Source organism: Urtica dioica, chromosome 1, assembly GCF_054948205.1.
Source record: "Urtica dioica subsp. dioica isolate 48M chromosome 1, U.dioica_male_clone48M_v1_H2, whole genome shotgun sequence".
Classification (NCBI taxonomy): Eukaryota; Viridiplantae; Streptophyta; class Magnoliopsida; order Rosales; family Urticaceae; genus Urtica; species Urtica dioica.
The window spans coordinates 6,135,404-6,159,975 of NC_142756.1; the positions used below are offsets into that span (position 1 = coordinate 6,135,404).

Sequence of the window (24,572 nt, forward strand, 5' to 3'; positions counted from 1 at the left end):
TTCCTGGAAATGTAATTTTCCCTCTAGGTGGTGTCGATTCGTTTTACTTAACAAGTTAAAAAAAATCAATCAGATGTATGTATTTCGTTCATATTGATCACAGCTATGGAAAAAATAAAATATGTTCTTTTCTTTTCCTTTGCATTCTCTTGTAATTCATTCATATATCATTTATCCTACCAAACAATGCATTACTCAATTAATCTCTATGTATATTTGTGTGTGCATGGTCCGATCTGCTTTAAAATTAGTCTCCGAGTTAGATTGGACCGTGTTAAATGTTCTGGAAAATTGAGACCGAATCAGACTATAAGAAAATAAACTAATTTGGACCAAACCGTTTTAGACTTGTTCTGTCCAATTTGGACTGCTTGAAACAATTTTGAATATTTTTATTGGAGATTAGCTTAAAAAATATATATTTAAGAAAGGTTAATATAAATTTTTTTTAGTTAAGATGTTAAATTCACATTAGTAGGTTAGTTAGAATTATAATAATAAATTAAAAAAAAATTAAGACTGGCCTTGTCCCGTGTAATAGTGGTTTCAAGTTTTGCAATCTGATCAGATCAGCCGATTAATAAAAAATCATTTTAAAGTTTAAACTGAATTGATGCTTTAAATTATTAATGATTTCTCGGTTATTTTTTGCCCACTACAACATATTTCCATGTGAAAATTTTCAAGTTTAACCTTATGAAACAAACTGTTTAGTAGTACACTTTGTAAAGTGGGACTATACTTGCAATAGTTTCTCAGATTAATAATAATGTTGTACCTTCTTGCCTTCAATATTTCCCCAAAACAGACTCAAATGTCACCATGTAGCTTACATTAAATGAAATAAAGAAAACATATAAGAAATTAAAATATTAACTGTTGTATTTTGAATTTTATGGCTTCTACTAATCAATATTTTACTTGGATATTTTTTTAGATATTTTTTTAAGTGACATTATTGATCAAGATTACAAGATATATTAGTAGAGTAATCGCAAACGACACTATTGACTAAAATTATATGATTTATGATAAATTTTAAACAAAGTACATGTGAGATTATTATTAGATCAATCTAACTACCACTATTTTACTTTAAAACCACCATATAATTTTCTTCATGGAAACTATAAATCAATAAGTGAAAACTACGGACTATACAATAGTATAGGATATATCTTTCATTATCATTATTAGTATTATTATTGAAATTCAGGGTAGACGGAAAAGAAGAAGAAAAAAACACGTATGGAATAGTTCCATTGCTAGATGATAAAATTAGATTCCTTGTATATTCTATATTTTTTTTACAAAGCTGCCCGCTAAATCAAACCAACCTCTACGTACATAGAATAATTCAATTCGGGAATCATGACTTTATCATTGACGCTGGAGAATAAAGTTGTCTCCTCTAGACTCTTTTTCAATAAAGGAACATTGACGCCGGTGAACAAAGAAATTGTCTCCTATAGCTTTCTTTTATTATTATATTATTATTTTTAGAGAAAAAAATGGAGCTTAAATCATGTCGTCAATGGACAACCGCTAAACTAATGCACGAACTTAATAGAACTTCCAAAACCACTAATTAGTAGGACCAGTGCCACGTTGTCCTTGTTATCACGCTAAACACCGAAACAAACCTCACCACTAATTATAATTCTAATTTCATAACTTGCTCAAATGTATTACCAAAATTTAATTTGTAAGTTGTAACACTAATTTTAATTATAAAATCATAGATAACTAAATTGTTGAAGGTGTGTAGCCTAATTGATTTTCGAGCTGACGAGCTGAATACCGACGCCGAGCTGAAGTCTATACGATAGTTTGAATGTCATTTTTTAGTCAGGAATTAGGTTAAGAGTATTATGAGTATTTCAGACATGCATGCTGCCCTGAATATTTTTCTATAAATATGTTGTAGTCGTCACTTTTGTCTTTGTGTGAAAAACAAGAGAGAAAAGTCGCTACAAAGAGAAAGAGAGACAAGTTTGTAAACACATTTTCCCGATTGGGTTTATGGTGAATTTGCAACGGTGAAATGAACGTAGATCTCATGTTGAGATTGAACCACTATAAATTTTGTGTTTTTTCTTTGCTCTTGTTTTATTTCATCATCTGATTATGAGAGGGGTTTCAGCGGTTAAATCCCAACAACTGGTATCAGAGCTTCTCAGGTTGAGTCGCGATGAAGAATACGATGGGAGGTGAAGAAGCCACGACGCACGGGATCGAAAAGTTCAACGGGTCGGACTACGCGTTCTGGAGAATGCAGATTGAGGATTATCTGTATTCGAAAGCTTTCCCAACCTCTGAAGCGAAGCCGAAGAAGATGGATGACGCGGAGTGGACTCTCATTGATAGACAGGTGCTCGGAGTCATCCGACTGATGCTATCAAAGAATGTTGCATACAACGTGACGATGGAGAAAACCACCGCGAGCATTATGAAAGTTATGTTCGACATGTATGAGAAGCCTTCGGCGAACAACAAAGTTTTTCTCATGAAGAAACTATACCACTTGAAGATGGAGGAAGCCGCTCAGGTGGCCACACACGTGAACGAGCTCAACACGATCGTCAACCATCTATCATCAGTTGAGATCGAGTTGCTAGAACTAATCTTGCTCGTGTCTTTACCGAACAGTTGGGAGTTGATGAGGGCAGATGTTCGTAACTTGGTTGGAGGCCCAAAGTTGATGTTCAACAACGTGCGAGATCACATTCTTGCCAAAGACGTGCAAAGAATTGATTCTGCCGAGGCCTTGACGAGCTCGGCCTTGTACGTGGAGAACAGGGGGTGAGAAACCACGACACAAATCATAACCGAGGAAAGGCAAGTCGAAGTCACGCAATGGCCGAAGTCAGTCTAAGCCTTGACAATCATTTGAGTGCTGGAATTGTGGTCAGGCAAGCCACATCAGAAAGCATTGCAAGTCACCACCCAAGAAGAACAAGGCCGGTGTCAACGCTACCATGGATGACTTGATCAATGCGTTGTTGTTATCAGTCGATAGTTCAATCGACTCGTGTGTGCTCGATTTAGGAACATCATTCCACACTACGGCACATCGTGATGTTATGGATAACTACGTTGCTGGAATCATGGCAAGGTCTACTTGGCTAATGGCGAACCTCTAGCATTTTCGGCATTGGAGATGTCAGGTTCAATATGTCAAACAGGCAAGTCTGAAAGATCACGAAGGACAGACATGTGCCCAAGATATGGTGACGGTCACACTACGATCATTGGGAGTAGCTCGTGGAAGGTGAAAAATGGAGCTATAGTTGTAGTTTGGGTCAGAAGTCGGGCACGCTCTGGATGACGTCGAGCTATCAAGATATGGTCGCCGCGGTCGACAACACTGATAAGACCGAGCTGTTGCACTGAGGCTCGGGCACATGGGCGAGAAATGGATGAAGATGCTGGTGAAAGACGGTATGATCTAAGAGCTAAAGATGATGGTGTTAGGAATTCTTGCCCACGAGAAGATACTTATGTAAATTCTCGTTGAAATTATTAATAAAATAAAGTTTGACATTTATTATCTATTTGAATTGAAAGCGTTATTTCTTATTTAATGAGATTTATTAAACATTCATTATTCCATAGCCTCCGTATCTAACTGAGTCACGTGCTGGGCACCTGAGTTCGGGCGGTGTGCTAAAACATGGTCGATGACTGATATACGCCTGGAAAACTATATCTAAAGTCATATATGTGGAACACATAGGTGAATGCTGATCACTATGTGGGAGCATTCTACACTTGTGGTAAGTGTACGACCTGGATAGGTCTTGGTGTAGATGTGTCGTTTAAGGACCGTTACGACACACTAACCGAGGCCACTATGATGGTCACAGTGAGACTTGATCTAAATCCTGAAGTGATCATGGACACTGGGTTATGTTACTGAGCTCTTTGACTCATTCGCTAAAAGGCTATTCATGCTAATCACAGCTTATGTCTTGGGAGTTTTCTCAGAGCATGATTCGAGTGGGAAGTGATTTATAGATACATAATCCAGCCTTCCTGAAAGAAGGTTAATGTTCACTCACCTAAGGGTTGATTCCAGAACCGATAGATTGCTAGCACTTTCGAAGTAAGTAACGTTCGAAAGAATCTTTCGCTGGGGAAGCAACAATGCTTAGGGCTGATATGTATCAAGAGAAGTATAATGGAAAAATTGACTTCTCTTGACACGGGTTGAACCTGGAGGATCTTGATCACGAACTGACTATATCAGTGGACACTCGTCACGGTGAGTAAATATAATTCTAGTATAAAGGAGAGTTCAGTCTTGGCTTACAAGGTGGAGTATTTGACCAAGATTAGACGAATCGATGGAAAAAGAGAAAGGACTATTTTGTCTTTTTCATCGGATTTGTTAAGCTCCTATTACTAGGTCCATAGTCCCCGATTCGGCTCTGATAAAGGCGGATAAGAACTTTCGTACAATAATGTTTATCATTATTAATCTCACTTGCTGTAATTGTGATTGACAGCATTAATTCTGGAAAACGGGTATTCGCAGAATTAAATAAATATTTATGGTAGAATTGTTTATTTATTGTTTGATCAAGTAAATAAACAATTATTAATTATTTGTTTATTGTTGGACCAAGTAAATAAATAATTAATTGAGTTTTAAGCAATTGGGCCTTGCACAAAATATGAAAATCGGATTTGGGAATTTTTGGCTCTAGGGTTTGCGCAAATCCCCCCTTGGCCGTGTGCCTAAAATTCGAAATTTATAATATTGGTATTTACCAATATTTTCTCTTTAGTTGTTTAAATAAAGGAGAGAGAAAAATATAAGATATTGTCCTATATTTTCTCCTTATTTAAAGGAAAGTATTTAGGAGAATATTTAGGAGAATAATATATTCTCCTTTATTATCTCACTAAATAAATTATTCTCTATTTAAATAAAAGAATAATATCACATAGATATTGATCTGATGGATGAGAGAAAAAGTAGGATTCACTTGTTGAGATCCAAGGGCCTAGATTAAATCATGTAGTATGAACACAATAAAAGGAAATAAAATATTCTGGAAGATTCCATGAATATCTCCTTTTTACTACTATAAATAGGGGTTCATGAGAAGGCAAAAATAAGCAATTATTTGAAGCAATTTTGAGTGAAAATTTCGTGCAACCTAGCCTCCTTGGCCGTGCACTTCTACTTCTCATCCCCTCGGAAATTCGTTTCCATTCTTAGTAAAATAAGAGCGAGATCTCGAAACACCTAGTTTCGTGATCTAGTGAGATAAAGATTATGCCCACTCATCTTTCTTATTCGTCTCGGAGATTACGTTTCGGAAGACTAAGGTGACATCACATCGAGTCCTTGAAGAAGGAGTTCTTTGCTTGATCGTGTGGAAGCTTGTACGTTCAAGACGAAGACGGATTGTGAAAGCTTTCAGTTCGTGAACCGAAAATCAATGTAAGTACTTGTTTACTCTTGTTTCGGTTGCTTGACTTATATGCTCTCTCATAATATTAATTAACGTAAATCTAGATCTTGTCATATAATCATTAAATTAATTAGCTCATGATTAGCGTAATTAATTACTTTTCCGCACTTATATGGTTATATGGGGGAATCATCCCCGACAGATGGAATATCACATATGCGAGAGCTGCGTTCTCGAGATGTAATAGCATATTAGCTTCACGAATGCGAGCAGAGAGCTAAAGGCGGAGAAGCACATGCTGGTACATATCGATGTATGGGGACTAACTCGTGTCCCTTCACTCGGGGATCTCGCTACTACGTGACGTTCATCGATGACTCCACAAGGAAGGTCTGGATTTATTTCCTGAATAATAAATTTGAATTGTTCGCTACATTCAAGAATTGAAAGGCAATGGTCGAGCTAGAGACAAACTCGAAAGTGAAGAGCTTGAAGCTAGATAACAGAAACGAGTATGTCGACTCTGACTTCAAGCAGTGTTGCGCTGAGAATGGGATCATGATGGTGATGACGATCTTGGGGACTCCCCAATAGAACGGGGTAGCGAAAAGGATGAACCGAACTCTGAATGAGCGAACACGGAGTATGCGGATTTACTCTGGTGCACAGGTTTTTTTATGTATCTCAACTATATCCTCTTGACAGATAGATGAGAGCCAGAGTGCTACAAAGAGGCTATATAGGTCGATGCCTCGACCAAGTGAAAGCTTGCCATGAAGGATGAGATGGATTTGTTGATGACGAATCACACTTGAAAGTTAGTCGAGCTACTTGGAAGGAAGAAATCTCTACACAATAAGTGGGAGTACCGGATAAATGAGGAGAGCGATGGTTGAAGGCAAGATTGGTGGTGAAAGGCTTCCAATAGAATGAGAGATTCAATTTCACGGAAATCTCATCTCCCGTAGTCAAGCTCGTGACTATCCGAATCGTATTCGGACTAGTAGCCAAGGAGAATCTGCATCTCTAGTAGATGAATGTGAAGACAACATTTTTTTCACGGTGATCTCGACGAAGAGATTTACATGAGGCAGCCCGAAGGCTTTGAGGTAAAAGGCAAAGAAGAGCTCGTGCACAAGATCTAGAAGAGTCTCTATGGGCTGAAGCAGGCCCCACGACAGTACTACAAGAAGTTTGACAACCATGAAGCGAGTTGAGTACGTTAGATGTAAGGTCGACCACTACTGCTACTTCAAGAGATTTGAAGACTCCTATGTGATTCTTCTTCTCTGCGTCGACGCCATGGTGATTGTAGGTGCCGACCTAGACGAGATCGACGAGCTAAAAAAGAAACTGTCCAAAGAGTTCTCGATGAAGGATTTAGAAGCCGCGAAACAGATTCTCGGGATGAGAGTCAAGATGACCAAAGAGGGTATTGAGGTCTCGCAGGAGGTGTACATGAAGAAGACACTCAAGCGCTTAAATATGGAGGAGGCGACTTCGTCAGCACACCGTTGGCCATCCACTTCAAGTTGTCCAAGGAGCAGTTGCCAGTGACAGAGGACGAACTAGAGTACATGGACAAGATCCCCTATTCTTCGACCATCAGAAGCTTGATGCACACAATGTTGTGTACAAGACCGGACGTTTCTCATGCAGTGGAATTTGTGGGCAGGTTTATAAGTAACTCAGGGAAATAGCACTTGGAGGTTGTGAAGTGGATCCTCCAATATCCGAAGGGAAGTTCGAGCTCGGAGTTGATATTCAAGTAGTCCAAGCTGGGACTTCAAGGCTAGATCGACGCTGACAATAGAGGCTACATCGACAACAGGAAGAGCACGTCCAAATACGTCTACACATGTGGATGGATGGTTATCTGCTGGGTGTCGAGGTTGTTGTCAGTCATTTTCGGAAAACCCGAGACGCCAAGAAGGCACGTCGCTCAAAGGGCCGATGGTCAGGCCGGAGGTCCTGAAGAGCGGCAAGCCTTCAAGCCCTCGTCCAAACTCTTGACTTCTTGAGTCGAGCTTAGCCCCTCGAGTTGAGACTTGAGTCGGTTCCTCGAATCGAGCCTCGCTCTTCGAGTTGAGCCTTGAGTCGGTTTCCTCGGGTCGAGCTTCGCTCCTTGAAGTTGAACTTCGAGTCGGTCTCCTCGAGTCGAGCATCGCTCCTTGAGTTGAGCCTCGGATCGGTCTCCTCGAGTCGAGCACCAACTCGAGTCCTATCCGTCAAACAAACATTTGTGTCATAACCCAAAATACCATGCCCACAATAGTTCAACGGGCCCGGAAGCGAGACGGTCGCAAAAAGCCCACAGAAACGAAGCCCAGCGCGCGCGCCGCGCAGGTCGTGCGCTGCAGGTTGTGCGCCGCAGGTTTTGGCACCGCGCGCCGTGCGCCAAGGCTCGCGCGCCGCGCAGGTCGTGCGCCGCAGGTTGTGCGCTGCGGGTTTTGGCACCGCGCGCCGCGCGCAGCGGGTCGCGCGCCGCGGGTTGTGCACCTCTTCTTGAAAAGAGACGCGTTCCTAGTCCCACATGGACGCCGAATGACCCCCTTAGGGTCCTCAAACACCTATATAAACCCCCTCTCATTGAGGGGAAAGCCATCTCATTCATTCTCAAGGAACTTGAGACTTCTCTCTGCTTCTCTGGATGCCATCCTTGGCCTGAAGCAGATTCTCCTCGATTTCTCGTTCTCAGAGATTCTGAAGCGCTTTCCGGGGACTCCCGAGTGTCGACTCTCTTGATCGAACGATTAATCTTAAGTCCACGAGTGCTCTAACGGTTTTCGACTGAAAATCGCCTACGCGTCTAGCACCCTAGACGCGTCCACCATTTCTGACGAGAAATCGTCTACGCGTCCGGCATTTCCAACTAGGAATCGCCTACGCGTCCGGAATCTCCGCCACAACAAGGAACTCTTGACTTAGAGTCTTCCACGTCTCCAAAAGAGAGAAAACACACATTCTCTCTCGCATACGCGATCTCCGAAGTTCTGAGGCGTCGCCGAGGACTCCTCCGCGCCTCGTCTCATTCGTTGAGCACGCCTCTTCGCCAAGGCTCCGCGCCTCATACTGCGTCACATACGCCTGAACTACGTTCTGACCTGATCCCACCCACGGGTACGTAGGCAGCCGACAACCAAGGCACGGTCACTCCTCATCCTCACCCCCTACCTCTCCCGAGAGGCGGGTTGATCGGAGAAAACCCTAGCTCGAGACTATCGAGTTCACACTCTAGGCCCAGGTGCGATCACTTGGTCCGGCCTTGGATCGAACCGCCCGAGGTTTTAAATAGTTGTTCATTTTCGTGCGACAACAAAGGTTGCAAAAGATTGTCGCCTTGTCGAGCTACGAGGCTAAGTACGTGACCATCATCGAGGCTACGAAGGAGATGATATGAATGCAGACGTTTCTGCGCGAGCTGGATCACGACCACGACGGGAGTGCGCTATTCAGTGATCGCCAGAGTGCCATTCAGTTGGCGAAGAACCCGGTGTATCATGCTCGGACAAAGCATATACAACTGCGATACCACTTTATCATATCAACATTGGAAGATTGAGTATTGGTGCTTGAGAAGATTACAAGAATTCAAAATCCATCTGACATGTTGACGAAGTTAGTGCCATATGACAAACTGAGGCTGTGCTTTATCTCAGTAGGACTCCTTGCATGATGAATGGAGTCCCCGCTGCAAATTGAAAACAAGTGATCTTATTAGTCTCCAAGTGGGAGATTGTTAAAGGTGACGAGCTGAAGACCGGCGCCAAGCTGAAGTCTATACGAAAGTGTGTATGTCTTTTTTGGGCCAGGAATTAGGTTAAGGGTACTCTGAGTATTTCAGGCATGTATGTTGCCTTAAATGTTTCTCTATAAATATGTTGTAGTCGTCACTTTTGTCTTGTGTGAAAAACAAGAGAAAAATGTCTGTACAGAGAGAAAGAGAAAACGAGTTTGTAAACACCTTTCCCGATTGAGTTTATAGTGAATTTGCGGCGACAAAATTGACGTAAATCTCACGTTGAGATTGAACCATTATAAATATTGTGTCTGTTCTTTGTTATTATTTTATTTCGTCTTTTGATTGTGAGAAGGATTTCGGTGATTAAATCTCGACACAAATTATACATTGTCGCATTCAAAACTTGTGATTTGGAAAACTATAATACAACTAGTATCATACATTATAGGGTTAATATCAACATAAATACTTAGTGAAATTTGTTGTAACTAACCAAGTTTGTCATTCTTATTGGGGGAATAGTCCAAGTTTCATTTTATTAAGCAAATAGCCCATATTTTCGGCTCAGACCATAACGCCCTTGGTAAATTCGCGAATAGGTTAATTTAATTAACCTACTGGAGTGAGTTAGGTTAATTAATTAACTTATTGGTTGAATATTAGTTTAGGTTCTGATTTTTTTGTGAGTAAAGTTAATTTACTAAATGATTGAATTCGGAATTAGGTTAATTAATTGAATGCTTTGAATATCAATTGATTTAAGCTATGATTTTTGTAAATTTTTTGTGAATTTCAAATCCTTCACGAATCATTTAATTAAGTAACCTAACTCACTCCAGTAGGTTAATTAAATTAACCGATTCGCGAATTTACAAAGTGCCTCTCCTCAATCCCCTCCATCGCCGCCGATTTCATCTCCGTCGCCGATTCCTCTCCCCCCACCGATTTTCGAGTCAATCTGAGCCGTCGATTCTCCGAGCATCGCCGCCGCCGGAGCTCGACGGAATCGACGTCGTCTATGGCGGATCTTGACGGTGTCTATGACGGATCTCGCCGGCGACGTTAGGGATCAGCAACGAGGATGGACGACGATTGGCGACGACGCGGCGGCGTGAAATGGATCGGTGGCGTAAAATGGACGAAGATGAGAACGAGTTTAGGTTTAGGTTTTGAGAAAATTGAGTTTTGCTCTTATATATGAGGGTAATTTAGGTAGTGAAATATTAATTGGGCTATTCACTTAATTTATTCAAACTTGGGCTATGCTCCTAATATTGGTGTGTTGATTGGGCTAGTATGCTCACTTTCCCTAGATTTTTTTCATTTCATATTTATATACTTGTTTTTGCAGTTAAAATACCTATGTGAGCTATGTAAATTAACTCTAACTAATAATAATAATAAGAAAATAATCAAAACTCAAATAAGACTCTCATATTATCATGTAACCATTCAAACTATTTGATGTAGTTTCTTAAAAAAAAAAAAAAAAATAGAAAATCTAATTTATAAATATTTAAAGTGACGATATTTAAGCATATACGACTCACGTAAAATTAAGTAACAATATTTCATCAATTTAAAGAAATATGCTATCGCATATTAAAATTATATATAGATCGTGGCCGTATTTTTATTTTCTATATCCTAATTTTAGAAATCAGAGATCAAATATTCTCTAAAATCTTCTATAATTTTTTACGATCTCAATTTTGCAAGATCTTTTGACAAAATAATAGAAGAAAATAGATCGAGCATATTTAAATTTCACTAGTGTGAAAACATCTCTCTACCACAATTATAATAATATTCAGATTTCCTCACATAAAATATATATATATAAATATATATATATATATATATATATATTTATAAGTATATATATTATCGCTTAGATCCAGATACTTTAGGCGGCTAGGCCGATACTTTACGCAGTAACTTTTTAAAAACGAAATGATTAATTTTTAGTCCCTGCTTTATGCATACGTGCTTTACAATTTACATGTACTGCCTTGATTTGAATCTTACACACGTGCCTAAAACATTAGGAAACAAATCAAATTAATTTCCAATAATCCGAAAAACCTAAATGCATGATTACGACAAAATCTTCTAACCTGCACTTCTCAGAAACTCGTAACCATATCACAATTCACTAATAAACCCAAGCATTTAATAACATTATAGCATCCCTAAAATGCGTAAAAGTCAACCACTCCTGTGCCTACAATTGTAGACCCTTCAAAAAGCCCCGCCAGCTCAGCACCAACGTCCTTTTTTACAACTCTCTCTTTCTGAGACTCCCCCAACAAGTTTTTAAAATTCATTTTAATGGGAGAGAGGGTTTTAATTCATCGTCCCAACTAACTCCAAAAACCCTTTAACACAATACACACTTTCTTTCTCTCTCTCTATCTCTCTCTGAGGCATATTATTTTCCCTCTCTTTTTTTATCTCTCCATCCAAACACGCTGATAATCATCACTCTTTCCGAATGAAGCCTCGGATTCGATTATTCCAGATTCTTCTTCTTCTCCTTGTTCTTCGTATAGGAGAATCGGATGTTGGATCGGACAGAGAGGCTCTGATCAATCTCCGGCGTGATTTCGGAGGTCGAACGCTCCGGTGGAACATCACCGAGATTTCCCCGTGCTTGTGGCTCGGAGTCACCTGCGATTCCGTCGGAGTGACCGAGCTCCGGCTTCCCGGCGCCGGACTCTCCGGCCAACTCCCCGTCGGGATCGGAAACTTGACCAGACTCCGAGTCCTCTCTCTCAGGTTCAACGCTCTCTCGGGCTCGGTCCCTCAAGACCTAGCGAGGCTCTCCGGACTCGCCGAGCTTCACCTCCAAGGTAACTCCTTCTCCGGCGAATTGCCTAGGTTTTTGCTCGGCATGAAAAGCCTGATACGGCTGAATTTAGGCTCCAACGACTTTTCCGGCGAAATTCCCCCGGATTTAAACAACTTGACGAACTTAGTCGCGCTGTATCTGGACGAGAACAGGTTCACCGGCTCAATACCGGAAATCTCTCTCCCCGGCCTCGACCAATTCAACGTATCTCATAACGCATTGAATGGCTCGATCCCCGAAAAGCTCTCGATATTCTCCGCGGACTCGTTCGCAGGGAATTCCCTCTGCGGGAAGCCCATGAGCCCCTGCAACGGGACCGACACCGAGACCGAAACCAAGAGTCAGAATCATCGGAAAAAAGGCTTGTCCGGCGGAGCGATCGCCGGGATTGTCATCGGTTGCGTTCTCGTCCTCGTGATACTCGCCGCGATCCTGATCATTCTCGGCCGAAGAAAGCGCGGGAAAGACACCGAAAAGGAAGGCGAATCGAAGATTCAAGCCGCGACAAAGGCGATTGAGAGCTCCGGTCGGTCGAGGCGAAGCGGCGGAGGCGGAGGGAAGAGGAATTTGGTGTTCTTGGGGAAATCGGTGAGGGCGTTTGATTTGGAGGATCTTCTGAGAGCCTCGGCGGAGGTTTTGGGGAAAGGGACGTTTGGGACAGCGTACAAGGCGACGCTGGAGACAGGGGTGACTTTGGCGGTGAAGAGGCTGAAAGATTCGACCGTCTCCGAGGACGAGTTCAGAGAGAGGATGGAACAGATCGGGCGGTTGGATCACGAGAATCTCGTCCCGCTAAGAGCTTATTTCTTCAGCCGAGACGAGAAGCTTCTCGTCTACGACTTCATGCCTATGGGAAGCTTGTCTGCGCTCTTGCACGGTTAGCATTTCGCTCCTCTTCTCTTAACTGACCTTTTTTTTTTATTTGGATGATTGAATGGTTATTTTGTTTTACCTTTAATCGTAGTATTCCCGGGCAAACGAAACCGGAATTCTGTTCCCTTCTGCCTAAAAAATGATACTGAAATTCTGTTACAGTACTGTTTGCGGAACAAGTTTCCGGTTTCGTTCTATAGTAGTTTGGGAATCTTTTTTTAATTGGTTATGTTCTGGTTTGCCTAATTATAGTTAATATGGTTAAAGATTTTTTTTTTTTTTTGGAACTTAAGAGTATATTTTATTTTTATTTTTATTTTTTTATTTTATTGGTGAACAATACCGTAAATGACTAGAACGGAGTGTTTTGTTCTGGTTTGATCTGATTTATGGTCACTTTCCGAAGAGAACATTGTTCTAGTCCATAGTAGTGATTTCATGTTCAGTCCTCGAAAGATCTTTGTTGTGATTCTAACAAAAGCTTATACGTTATAAACCAAAAACAGTTTGCAAAGGAAATTGTTTGAATTGAGAACACAAAATTGTGACATTTAATCTATTCTTCAAGTTTTTTGCATCATTCAGCTCTCAGTGTCGTAGGCTTAATATCAAATTAGGGAAAGAGATATATAAATTGGGTACACGTGCCGTTGCTTGCTGATGAAGTTACCATGAAATTCAAGAGAACTATCCTTATTTTTGTTCTCTTCTTCTTCTGCCAAATTTGTGCGAAGTTATGGTGCGCTTTAACAATGTATGGTGTTCTTAAAAAAAAGTTGATGGGTTTTTGTCTTTTTTCTCTTTTTTTAAAGAGAAATGGCCAAAAATTAATCATTTGGGTCTGCTATGTGCTCTCACATCAATGTAGTTATTTCAGTTTCGTAAATTCCAATGCTTGTTAGGTTGGCAGAGTAATGAGGATAACTTTTTTGTTTTTCAGTACATAGATCTGAAACTCCCCGTGTGTTTTCTTTTATTCCTGTTCTTTTCTTTCACGTGTCTATCATTGTTGTTGTTGTTGTTGTTTTTTTTTTTTTTTTTTTTTTTTTTTTTTTTTATCTGTAACTATTTTACCTTTATAAAACAACCCAAACCCCACAATTATCTGTCGACGAGAGCGTCCCTCAGTATGCTTGAATCCTTGTCTATATCTTAGCTGGTTTTTTTGGGGTTTCTTTCACTTCTTTTATTTGATTAGAATATGTCTTAATTCAAATGAGTTATTTTCTATCTATTTGTAAATATGTTTTAATTTTCTTAGGTTTTGAATCTCATTAAGAGGTATTTTTTGTTATGGACCAGGACTAAATTACTACAAAATTTAATCTAACTAAAAAACTTAGGGACTAAAATTATAGTGAACTAATAATTCAGAAATTATTTGCTTTAGAAAGCCTTTTTTAATGTGCTGTATATGTAACCATACTGAGGACACACACTCAGTCCGACATTGTTCTAATAATATAGCTAAAATTCGCAACTATCAAGTTTCAATAATAAAAAAAAAATTGACTTCGGTGATTATATTTTTAAAAGTGATAAATTACTTGAAAACGTAACTTTACTTATTTTGCCGAAAACTTCATTAGCTATTTTACTTATCAATTAATTTCAAAAAATGGATATTTTATAGAATTTTTTCTTAAAATAAAGCATTCTATTTTTCCTTTTTTTTATAAATAAAAAACAAAAACAAAAGGCTTGTCATTAGCACCAAGACACAACTGTGGGACCCACCTTGTGTGTCTGCATCAACGCGCATCAACGCGCTGACGAATATCATTCTTTGTAATTTTGTATTAATTACGACAAATTGACGAACTCCACAGGGAACAGCGGGGCGGGAAGGACGCCCCTGAACTGGGAAACGAGGTCGAGCATCGCTCTGGGAGCGGCGCGTGGGATCACTCACCTGCACTCCCGCGGGCCCTTCTCGTCCCACGCGAACATCACCTCCTCCAACGTCCTCCTGACCCGCTCCTACGGGGCCCGCGTCTCCGACTTCGGGCTGGCCCACCTCGCCGCCCCCAACCCCACCCCGGCCCACCGCCTCGCCGGCTACCGGGCCCCGGAAGTCGTGGCCGACCCCACCAAAGCCTCGTCCCCCGAGGCCGACGTGTACAGCTTCGGCGTGCTCCTCCTCGAGCTCCTCACGGGGAAGCCGCCGGTCCACTCCCGGGCCCACCACGACGACGGGGTCGAGGACCTCCCGAGGTGGGTCCGCTCCGTGGCCCGCGACGACGAGTGGGCCGGGGAAGTGTTCGACGTCGAGCTTCTCAGGTACAGAAACGTCGAGGACGAGATGGTCGACCTTTTGCGGCTCGCGCTCGAGTGCACTTCGCAGAGGCTCGACAAACGGCCTGCCATGCCCGAGGTGGCTGCCAGGATCGAGGAGCTTTGTCGCTTGACCTCGTTGCGGGACGAGAGCACCGCTGATGATTCGTCTTATGCTGCGGACTGATTCATTTGGTTTGGATTATTATTTATTTTTACTGTTTTTTTTTTTTAATTATTTTATAGCATATGAAAGGGGGATTGTGTTTAAGTTCACTTTAATCGTGTGAATTGGGTGCTTTCTTTTATTAGCTAGGTGATAATTGAAACAGAGCATCGTGTATATCTGGCTTTCGACAATTATTTCTTACGTCATGTCGAAGTTACAAAATGGGAATCTGTTCAGTCTGAATACATTTTTAAATGTACATGAAAAAAAAAATAATAGCGTTGGGTGGGTACACGGTAGTAAAACTTTACTCACCAATCAAGATAAAACAAATTTGATAAAATTATAATTCAGTGAGTACTGGGTATTAACAGTGAGTACTGGATTGTCAATTTTTTCCCATCTTATTTTTCAGGTTCCAAACGTATTCTCAGGGAAGGAAAATTTGAGAAAAAATGTACTGAGATGCGAGATACTGAATATGAGACGATTGCACCAAGGTATCAGCTAAATTATCGCGCAGCTACTGTGGTTAATAAGTCGAAATCATATTATGACGTGAAATTACATACCAGGCAATGTGATCCTTCTAGCTCACATTTCTGAATTTAGTACACCACAAATTAACCTAGATCAGGAAAATTCTCGTCAACATTTCATACAGAGCAATCGACGCTAAACAGAAAATCTCGATTAACAATCCAGAATTCTCAATAATAGCAAACGCGTAAAACGTTAACAAATTACTGAAACCAATAAAAACAGAAACAGCAGCGGAAAGAGCTCCGACGACGCAATATTTATACTTACCATAATAAATATATATATAAATAAATAATATTCAATAAACGAACGCTATAACACGTGGCCATCAAAACAAAGGCACTACTTCTCTAAGTAATTATTCAGATTTACTCGACTAACAGAGCAAAAGACATGAAAGTCTATGCTTCAAAACACCTACTAAGTATACACAATCCTCATGCAACATCGTTTCACTCAAGCACAGCAAGATATAGACGGTAACGATCAATTAGCTGTTTTCGAGTGTTTGATAAGCCAATCGATGACCACGTCAATATTAACGGAGTCCTTGCACGAGATCATATAGCAACAAACCTCTCTATCCGTGATTGAATCGAGACCACTGAAATCATCCGAAGAAAAAAAAAAAAAATCATCGTCGCTAAGGGATTTGAAAAAAAAATTAATAAAAAATAAACAAAGTGATCGGATATGAGATCTCCTGGACTTACAGTTGCTCGACTAGTGCTTGCTTGGTGAGAGCCTCTGACTTGTCGATTTTGTTGCCGAGAACGAGTAGGGGAATAGCGGCCAGGGATGGTTTCGTCAATAGGTCATGAAGCTCACTTCGAGATATGGGAACACTGTCTCTATCGGCCGCGTCAACAACGTACCTGTAATGCTGGTTGATGTAAGACTCTTGAGTATACAAAAGTTATACATACATAGCTACACTATTTTTTATTATTATTATTTAATGTTCCCTGCCTGACCCCGCAACATTTGGGAACTTGAAATACTAGCAATTGCTAGGTGGGTACCGAGGCATATCTACACTTTATTATATGCGAAACGAAACTGTGTAGAAGGTGAAGTTTTGAATGCAAAGTTGTGAGCTCAGTTTCATCAGCTTTTTCTCCCTCGTTTGGGATCACATCAACATGGGCCGAAGTCGGAAAAACCATTGTGGGTAAAATAATAACTATAAAACTTCTTCTAAGAGAAAGGATTAAACAAAAGGAATTACACAATTGCGGAGACACCACGACAGTAACGCTCCCACATGGAACGGAACCTCCTTTGCCCTCCGAGGTCCCAAAGTTTGATTGTCACATTCCCCTTTGTTACTTTTCGCATGTTGAACCCAACCTACAGATTCAATGTATGTATAAGCATAGGATCACAGAGCTATAATCGCTGTTACTTAAACGTTAACCTAAAGATTTAAAAATGACCTACTCTCTTTGGTATACAAAATAACAAATAACAAAATACAAAGATAGGGCAGTCAATATATTATATACTTACGGTTGGAATCATGTCCTCGGTGTAGCCCCCAGTCTGTAGAAATTACGGAACTGATTAGAGATATTCACATTAAAACAGAAGCGTTTTGTGGTAGGTTTTTACTTACAGCAATGGAATTTACAAGCGATGTCTTCCCAGCATTTTGAAGCCCAATTAACGAAAGTTCCATTTCTTGCTTGAAGAATAGGCTGGCATGGAAAAAAGAAGACAAGTTAAATGGTGGAAGAAATTTTAGTCATTATTTATTTATATTGATTAAAATAGTCGAGTAGGATTAGCTACGTTCTACTCCTCATTTAATTTTTTTTTTTTTTTGGGATCTTATCAGCTAGTTTGCGGGGATATTATTTTGCTTTCTTCAAGTACTAGCTTTGTTTCTTAATTATAAACAAGATATGGATTATTCAGAGCTCCAAATAGAGACGTGGTATCCGAGCCACTCTGAATTAAACCGATTATTACTTTGACGATCACTCTTTTGGAGGCTACATCTTCGCCAGCCACACAGGAATTCTGCTCATGGAAGAGCAACGATAGCATGGTTGTACTAGTTAATAAGCTCTATGACCTTTCATATCGGAGAGAGTTTCAAATCGATCTCCGACGCTGCCCGGTACAACTACTACAGCTGAAACAAGACAAGACATATTTGACTGCCCTGACTCGCTTCTGGCAGCGACTTGACTTTGCTTTCAAATTTTGTTGGGTTTGAGTTAAAAAAATCTCGATGAAGTCTCTACCAAGTCCTTGGCACCAAAACTCTTTTCCTACCATCTACGATGCATTCTTTGAAGTCCACTGAGATGAGAATCCGTCTGCCCCAGATGGCTCCGCAGAGCTGTCACCTGAAATCTCGGACCAGTTTGCTTCTAACGTGGCCCGCGTCCGTCAGTTTTCGAGCCTCGAATCGCGTCCATTGTGTAATCACTGCAAGAGCTCGGCCAAGCTTGCTGATCGGAAACTAAGCTGCTCCTCCAACTGTCGAGAGAGCCATGTCAACCTCTTAGCCGATCATGGATTCTTCCGTTGCACTATTCACTCGTGAGCATGTAGAGCTGTTCCACACTCTCTCTAGCCGCTCCAAAGCGTCCTTTACCATAGACTTCGGCGCCTCTGACCAATTGGATATGTGACTCTCGACTCCTTCACAAACTTCAGCCCTGCCAAACAGGTAACGTCCACGTAGCAGATGGATTGCGTTTAAAAAGTCTCGGCTACTAGAACCGTTCATGATACTGACACTATTCCATTCATTTCTGTCCTTTTGGTGCTTAATCCTGAACGCAGTTTGTTAGTAAAATCAACGCTGATCTGAATTGTATTACAAATTTTTATCCTTTTCCTGCGTATGACAGGACTTGGCTTTGAGGAAGACGATTGGCAGAGCCGATTGTTGTGCGGGGCTTTATCCCCTTAAAACTAATCGTCCAGCACCGTGTCGTCCGTTTCTTCCCCTCAATTATGCCTAACTTCTCTGATTATGTTATTGCCTATTTGATACTATTAGGTCATTTTTTTTCATCTCAAAAGGCTTATGCCATTATTTCATGACTAAAACCTAGATTTCTTTTAATATAATGATACTTGCGACCAAGTACACTGGCGTGCCTCTCAAACATTCTAACGTCATACATCACTAAACAGGAGTAAAAAATCTATGTCCCTTAAAAAACCCAGAAAATATCGACCCTACTTATAAGAATTTAACATATACAATGTACAGACAATAGCCTGAAGAATAGTCATTGTGTGCGTGTCTGGTCTCAAGGAGGTTTCCAAGAAAAATCCAAAATCATGACAGGAAAACAAATGTAAAACGACGTCCATATGAAGCATAAGCTTAATACCCATGCTTCATAATTGACCATCCAATAATCAAGACTGGAATTGAAAATCTTGATATGCGAATCAACAGATATTCAAACATATAATGACAGAATCAACAGAAGAAAAAAAAAATCGATGGATTATCATTGTGGACATTTTGTTGAGCAACAAAAAAAAAAAATTATAGCTGTTTTTATTTTGTAGATGGAAAACAGAAAAACCTTAGAACTTTTGACAGCAAATGGTACGTTCAGGCATTCATTATTCAATTTTTTAAGCCACGAATCATATCCAACACTAAAATTTTCTGAATTATCTGAAAGAACACAGCGTTTTGACAAAATGAAATACAAAATTATTGGACCGAGTTGTGTTAGTCAATCTCAACTATACACATTATTACAAGCTGTTCTAAGCATTAAATACCCTATCTATTCAGAATCGGAGAAATGTACTGAAACTAAACAAACCACAACCTGAGCATAGGAACGAAATGAGATCATATTCTATCAAACATTCAATTCGATAGTCAAGTGGAAACTAGGCTACAATAGATACGAAATTCCGATCAAATAAAGCAAAGTTGAAAGCAAATCCGAATGAAAAGGACAAGACGAAATAAAGAGATGAGTCGGTCACTCACCTCCGAAGCCAATTGAGAAGAGAATCCCATAGCCCCATCTTCGAACCAGTGAATGGCTCTGGAAAAAGACCAAGCGAAGCTGAGAATGATATTTATGTAAGCTGTATAGAGGGCAATTAAGAGCGGAAGAAACTAGGGAAGGCAAAGAGTGAAGCTTTGTTCGCCGACTGAAATGGAATCTTGGAATGACTTGTCTGTTTGTTTTCTGGTTTTGCTCTTTTCGTGGGAATGGAATATTCGTAATCTGTAGATGCATTTGGGTCCCACTAATCTAGTTAAGAATAGTTAAAAGTCCCAAAATATCCTTGATATTTATAAGAAACAAAAATATCAAATGCATTCGTAATCTGTTTTTGCTTTCTATATTCAATAATTCATAATTCACAATATGAACATCTAATCACTTAATTATTATTTTATTTTTTTCACTTCTGTTGCAAGACAAAACCCTAAAAGTATTTCCTTCAGCGGCGGCCCCTCTGGACTTCGGATGCCTTTACGGCATGGCTCCGGCCCAAAGGAAGGGCGACTCGCTTTTTGCGTCATCTTCTCTTTCCGGGAATCTCCTCTACGCTACCGGATTTAGATCTGTTGCTATGTCGTGCTCGTGCGTCTGCACTGGTTCTAGATCCGCCACCTCTATGCCACCGATTCCTGATCCGCGCCTCCGTTGGCTCCAAAACTACCACCGCTATGCCACTAGTTCCAGATCCGCGCCTTCTCTGTGCTCGCGTGCTTATCCCGATATCAGAATCTCCATCGGGCCCATGTCCGTCCGCCATCTCGCTCCTCGACCTCTGCATCTTGTCCCGCATGAGACTCTACGTCCTTGAAGTTCTTTGTCGCCGTCAGTTGCTGGCTATAGTAGAACTGGAGGCATTGGGGGTCCTTCTTGTGGTTGGTTCCATCGACGGTGATATTTGTTTTTATTTCTATCTTTTTGTACTATGTTCATTACTTTGTGTGTGGTGCTAGGTTTTGGATTGGGAATGGGTTAACCGTTGTCCACATTCCCGCTCGGGATACTCTGATAGGCTTTTGTCTATACACCTTGAAGACATGTTTTTTTGGTCAATGGACCGCGGCACAGTCTGCCATATAATTAGTTCTCTTCTTTTGAAGGTGAGGGAGCAATCTCATCAGATGCGTCTCGACATTTCTATTGCGGTTTACTTCTCAGGAGTCATAGTTCTCTTTATAGTTACTTTGTGCTCTTTCACTGAACAGTATCAGCTATCATGTAAGAGTTTATTTCCGTTGCGAATTTTCTATACTTATTCTTTATTAATATCATCAATAATATATATTTCATTCTAAAAAAAATCATAATTCAGAAAGTAGTCCTAAGCAAATAATAATAATAATTTAGAATAAATTATAGGAATTTCGAAAAATATTAAGAAAAAAAAAACATAGAGTATAGATTTGTTTTATAAATAAAAGTATACTATAGAGTATAGATTTGTTTTATAAATAAATAAATAAATATTTTGTTACAACTAACCAATTAATTTCCTTAGATTTTTTTAAATTGGAGTCAAAGTTTCATTTAATTAAAAAAATAGTTCATTAAATTGAAGTAAATTAAATTAACTAAAACAGTTAATTTAATTTATTTCGGCTTTGTGTATAATTTTTTTAGTAAAATAAAATTTTGACTACTTTTTAAAGTGATGGTGTATTATTGAAGTATTGGTCTAATTACCCCTAAATAAAATATACAAATGGAATGATAGTTTGAAATTTATGAGATATATTTAAAAAAAAACTATTAATAAAAAAAGACAGATGAATTCAAAATCATATACACGTGTAAGGTATAAAAAAAATATAAAAAAAAAAGCCATGGATCAATAGATTTATATAGAATTTGCCGAAAAAAACTAACAACCATGAGCCTCAACAGTGAAAAATTTGATCATAATAATTGCTACTAACCTAATGTCGGTGTAGGGTGGCCATAATTAAAAAATAAAATAGAAGACTTATAGGAGGGCTTGGGCGAAAACAAGAAAATAGAAGAAGACTTCAAACCCCAATAGGTCAGTGCCCATTTGTAATTAGATGAAAGGGAATTTCTTTCCATCTTATTTGACGCCTTTAAATAAGAGGTTCATCCTTAGAAATTTGGAGTATTACATGTTTGATTGTAATAATGCTGACGTGTATTACTCCCTAGCTAAGTATGCATCAAATATTTGACATGGCATTATGTTGCTGATGTAACGAATCAACTTATTATATAACTTAGTGTACGTCGATCGTTACATTTCGAGAAGAATAATTCCACTTCTCCCAAACACTCTAAATCTCTTTAGTTTCTTCGTGGTAGTCGAGCCCTAGGCTCTTTTCTCTTCGTGAATGGAGAATTCGAGCTCCTCAACCACAATAATGGAGGATTGTCGATGTTCTAATATAATCCAACCATCTCTTCTCACCTCAATCTCTTGTATATTTTCCTTGATCGAAAAAATTATGGCGATCGTAAATCATTCCAATTATTCAGGCTCACAAATTAATTCGAAGAATCTATTCTTGACAATGTCGCAACAGTACTATCTAAGTTCATCGAATTGGCACCAGATTCAACTTAACCTCTAGTTTAGCAGCAAAATCTAAAATTCCAAAACTAGTACTATAAAACATTGATGAGCCAGCTCTATGCTTTCATGCAGGACCAGCCCAAGCTATTGTGTGACTTTAGGCAAGATTGAAAAAAGTTAGGGCTATATATTATTAAGAAATTGGACATTAGACCATCTCCCACTCACATCACCAAAATGATGCAACTTTTACACCAAAATAGTTTTCATCTTCAAGCCACAACACCATTTTCCACACTAAAAAGAATATTCTATTTTTATACTTTTCAATATTACATCCTATCATTTTGCATATAAACCACTCTATTAATTTTTTTATGTCAAAAGTGATTCTATAAATATTATATTAGTCTCTCTATAATAATATTAAATACTATATATATACAAACAAATCACATTTTTATATATTAAAAATTAATTGCATAGGTAAGTTATAATATTACATTCGAGACACTTGTATTATAGCAAATATGTATTTTGGCTTAATTCATGTAGTACATTATATATTTTATTATTGTTATGTTATTTACTCTTCTTTTAGTTAATGATATGTAATGTATTATTATAAAATAATTAAATTAAGTCAAAATTATAAGGTATATTATTTGGGGGACTATTTTGCAAATAGAAAAAGTATTGCATCAAAATAGTGAGTGAATAGTATAACACTAAATTTGGTGATACACTATTCACCACACTATTTTGATGCAAAAATTAGTGTGAATTGGAGCAAAACTCACACTAAAACTATCACTTCACACACCAAAATGATGTGGGTTGGAAATGGTCTTATACATCGTCATTTTTTTGGTCCAAAATTTGAGGCATTTTTTTCCTTAATTTGAAGCAGGACCAAAATTTTATATTATTAAAATTCACCGTCTTCTTAAAAAATATTCATCACTCATCGAAAGTCATCCGAAAGCCAAAAAGAAAAATAAAAGATTTTCTAAAGTATTTAAACTTTACTTTTTAAGTAATTTATTTGGAATGTTTAAAGGAGAATGAACGTAAAGATATATTTTTCTTCAAATAATAGTATTTTGATTTTATTACAATATGAGTCTATTTTTATTTTTGATGTATTATTGACTTGAATTTCTCAAGTATAATCTCTCATTTATATGTGTCTTGTGTATGCTTGCATTGTATGATGCCATGGTGTATATATGTTTAACTGAAATTGACACCATATAGTGGCTCTAGGAAAGAGCATATGTTCCCATTATCCATAATTAACGTTATGTCTTTTTTTGTTCCCTTCATGATCAACTTCTTAGTCAAGTATCATATACTCCGATCCACTAAGGCTATAGAATAATAAACCAAACAGCAATATACATATGGGCTGGTGTGTATATAAATACGTCTGTAACTACAACATTTCATATAATAAAAAAAAAATAAAAAAAACTTTCATAACCAAATGGCTCAAATAGCAGTAATGGAGACTCAAGTGGACATCAAATCCTCAGCAGAAACGTACTACAAAAGCTTCTGTACCAAACAAAACATGCTTGCAAAGGTCTGCCCTAACTTAATCAGGGGCGTTCAATTGGTCACCGGTGACGGGGATTCCGTTGGTTCCGTGAAGAAATGGACTTTTGTTCCAAGTGGTGATACTTCTTTTACTTCAATATAATCTTTAATTTGTGTTTTTATACACTGCTAATTAATTATAACAATTTTGCTATGCGTTCAACAGATGAGTTGCGTCCCGAGGCTTCTTCATTCAAAATTGTTGCGGTGGACGAGAAAAACAAGTCAATCACATTCGAAGTGATTGACGGAGATGTGAAGAAACTATATAGTATGTACAGGTTCACAGTTCAGGTTACTGGGAAGGGTAATAATTATGAAGGAAATGGTTCGACCGTGAAAATCATTATCGAGTATCAGAAACGGAACGCCACCGTCCCAGAGCCTACCACGTATTTGGCGTTCGCGACGCTCCTTCACAAGGCTTTCGACGCCTATCTAGTCATGAACAAGGAGTGACAACTTTTCTTGTTGAAAGTATTGTTATGTATTGTGTGTGTGTGTGAATAAACGGCTGGCTAGGATTAAGAAGCAGTGCTTCTATTAATCTAGCGGTTAACCTTGCTTTGCTCTTTC

The 24,572-nt window shown here is 39.1% G+C and overlaps 3 protein-coding genes across 5 annotated transcripts; 2 read left to right on the forward strand and 1 right to left on the reverse strand.

Moving 5' to 3' along the window:
- The first annotated feature begins 11,528 nt into the window (after positions 1–11,528).
- Positions 11,529–15,554, forward strand: LOC149406773 (putative inactive receptor kinase At1g48480). 2 transcript variants are annotated; one of them, XM_089608636.1, is made up of 3 exons: positions 11,529–12,017; positions 12,087–12,893; positions 14,719–15,554. In XM_089608636.1, exons 1-3 carry the CDS (start codon positions 11,660–11,662, stop codon positions 15,348–15,350), a joined length of 1,797 nt encoding a protein of 598 aa, XP_089464762.1. In that variant the 5' UTR covers positions 11,529–11,659; the 3' UTR covers positions 15,351–15,554. The 2 variants fall into 2 exon arrangements, with proteins under 2 accessions (XP_089464762.1, XP_089464756.1); XM_089608630.1 differs by having other exon boundaries at positions 11,529–12,893.
- A 449-nt stretch (positions 15,555–16,003) lies between these two features.
- On the reverse strand, positions 16,004–20,076 carry LOC149406774 (ADP-ribosylation factor-like protein 8c). Of its 2 annotated transcripts, XM_089625533.1 has the most exons (7): positions 19,855–20,076; positions 17,491–17,572; positions 17,385–17,417; positions 17,104–17,225; positions 16,687–16,750; positions 16,589–16,653; positions 16,004–16,479 (listed from the first exon to the last, which is right to left on the reverse strand). In XM_089625533.1, the coding sequence occupies exons 1-7, from the start codon at positions 19,890–19,892 to the stop codon at positions 16,362–16,364; spliced, it is 522 nt and encodes a 173-aa protein (XP_089481659.1). In that variant the 5' UTR covers positions 19,893–20,076; the 3' UTR covers positions 16,004–16,361. The 2 variants fall into 2 exon arrangements, with proteins under 2 accessions (XP_089481659.1, XP_089481651.1); XM_089625525.1 differs by having other exon boundaries at positions 16,589–16,750; positions 19,855–20,072.
- A 3,768-nt stretch (positions 20,077–23,844) lies between these two features.
- LOC149406775 (MLP-like protein 34) lies at positions 23,845–24,572 on the forward strand. Its single transcript, XM_089608644.1, has 2 exons — positions 23,845–24,073; positions 24,163–24,572. The coding sequence occupies exons 1-2, from the start codon at positions 23,884–23,886 to the stop codon at positions 24,453–24,455; spliced, it is 483 nt and encodes a 160-aa protein (XP_089464770.1). The 5' UTR covers positions 23,845–23,883; the 3' UTR covers positions 24,456–24,572.

Coding starts and splice junctions, on each gene's coding strand:
- LOC149406774 (XM_089625525.1), bottom strand. CDS start 19,892: ATGGGGCTATGGGATTCTCTTCTCAATTGGCTTCGGAG. Junction 16,751..17,103: donor CGTGGTGTCTCCGCAATTGT/GTAATTCCTTTT, acceptor CCAGCATTACAG/GTACGTTGTTGACGCGGCCG. Junction 16,480..16,588: donor CAAGCACTAGTCGAGCAACT/GTAAGTCCAGGA, acceptor GGATGATTTCAG/TGGTCTCGATTCAATCACGG.
- LOC149406775 (XM_089608644.1), top strand. CDS start 23,884: ATGGCTCAAATAGCAGTAATGGAGACTCAAGTGGACATCAAATCCTCA. Junction 24,074..24,162: donor ATGGACTTTTGTTCCAAGTG/GTGATACTTCTT, acceptor TGCGTTCAACAG/ATGAGTTGCGTCCCGAGGCT.
- LOC149406773 (XM_089608630.1), top strand. CDS start 11,660: ATGAAGCCTCGGATTCGATTATTCCAGATTCTTCTTCTTCTCCTTGTT. Junction 12,894..14,718: donor CTTGTCTGCGCTCTTGCACG/GTTAGCATTTCG, acceptor CGAACTCCACAG/GGAACAGCGGGGCGGGAAGG.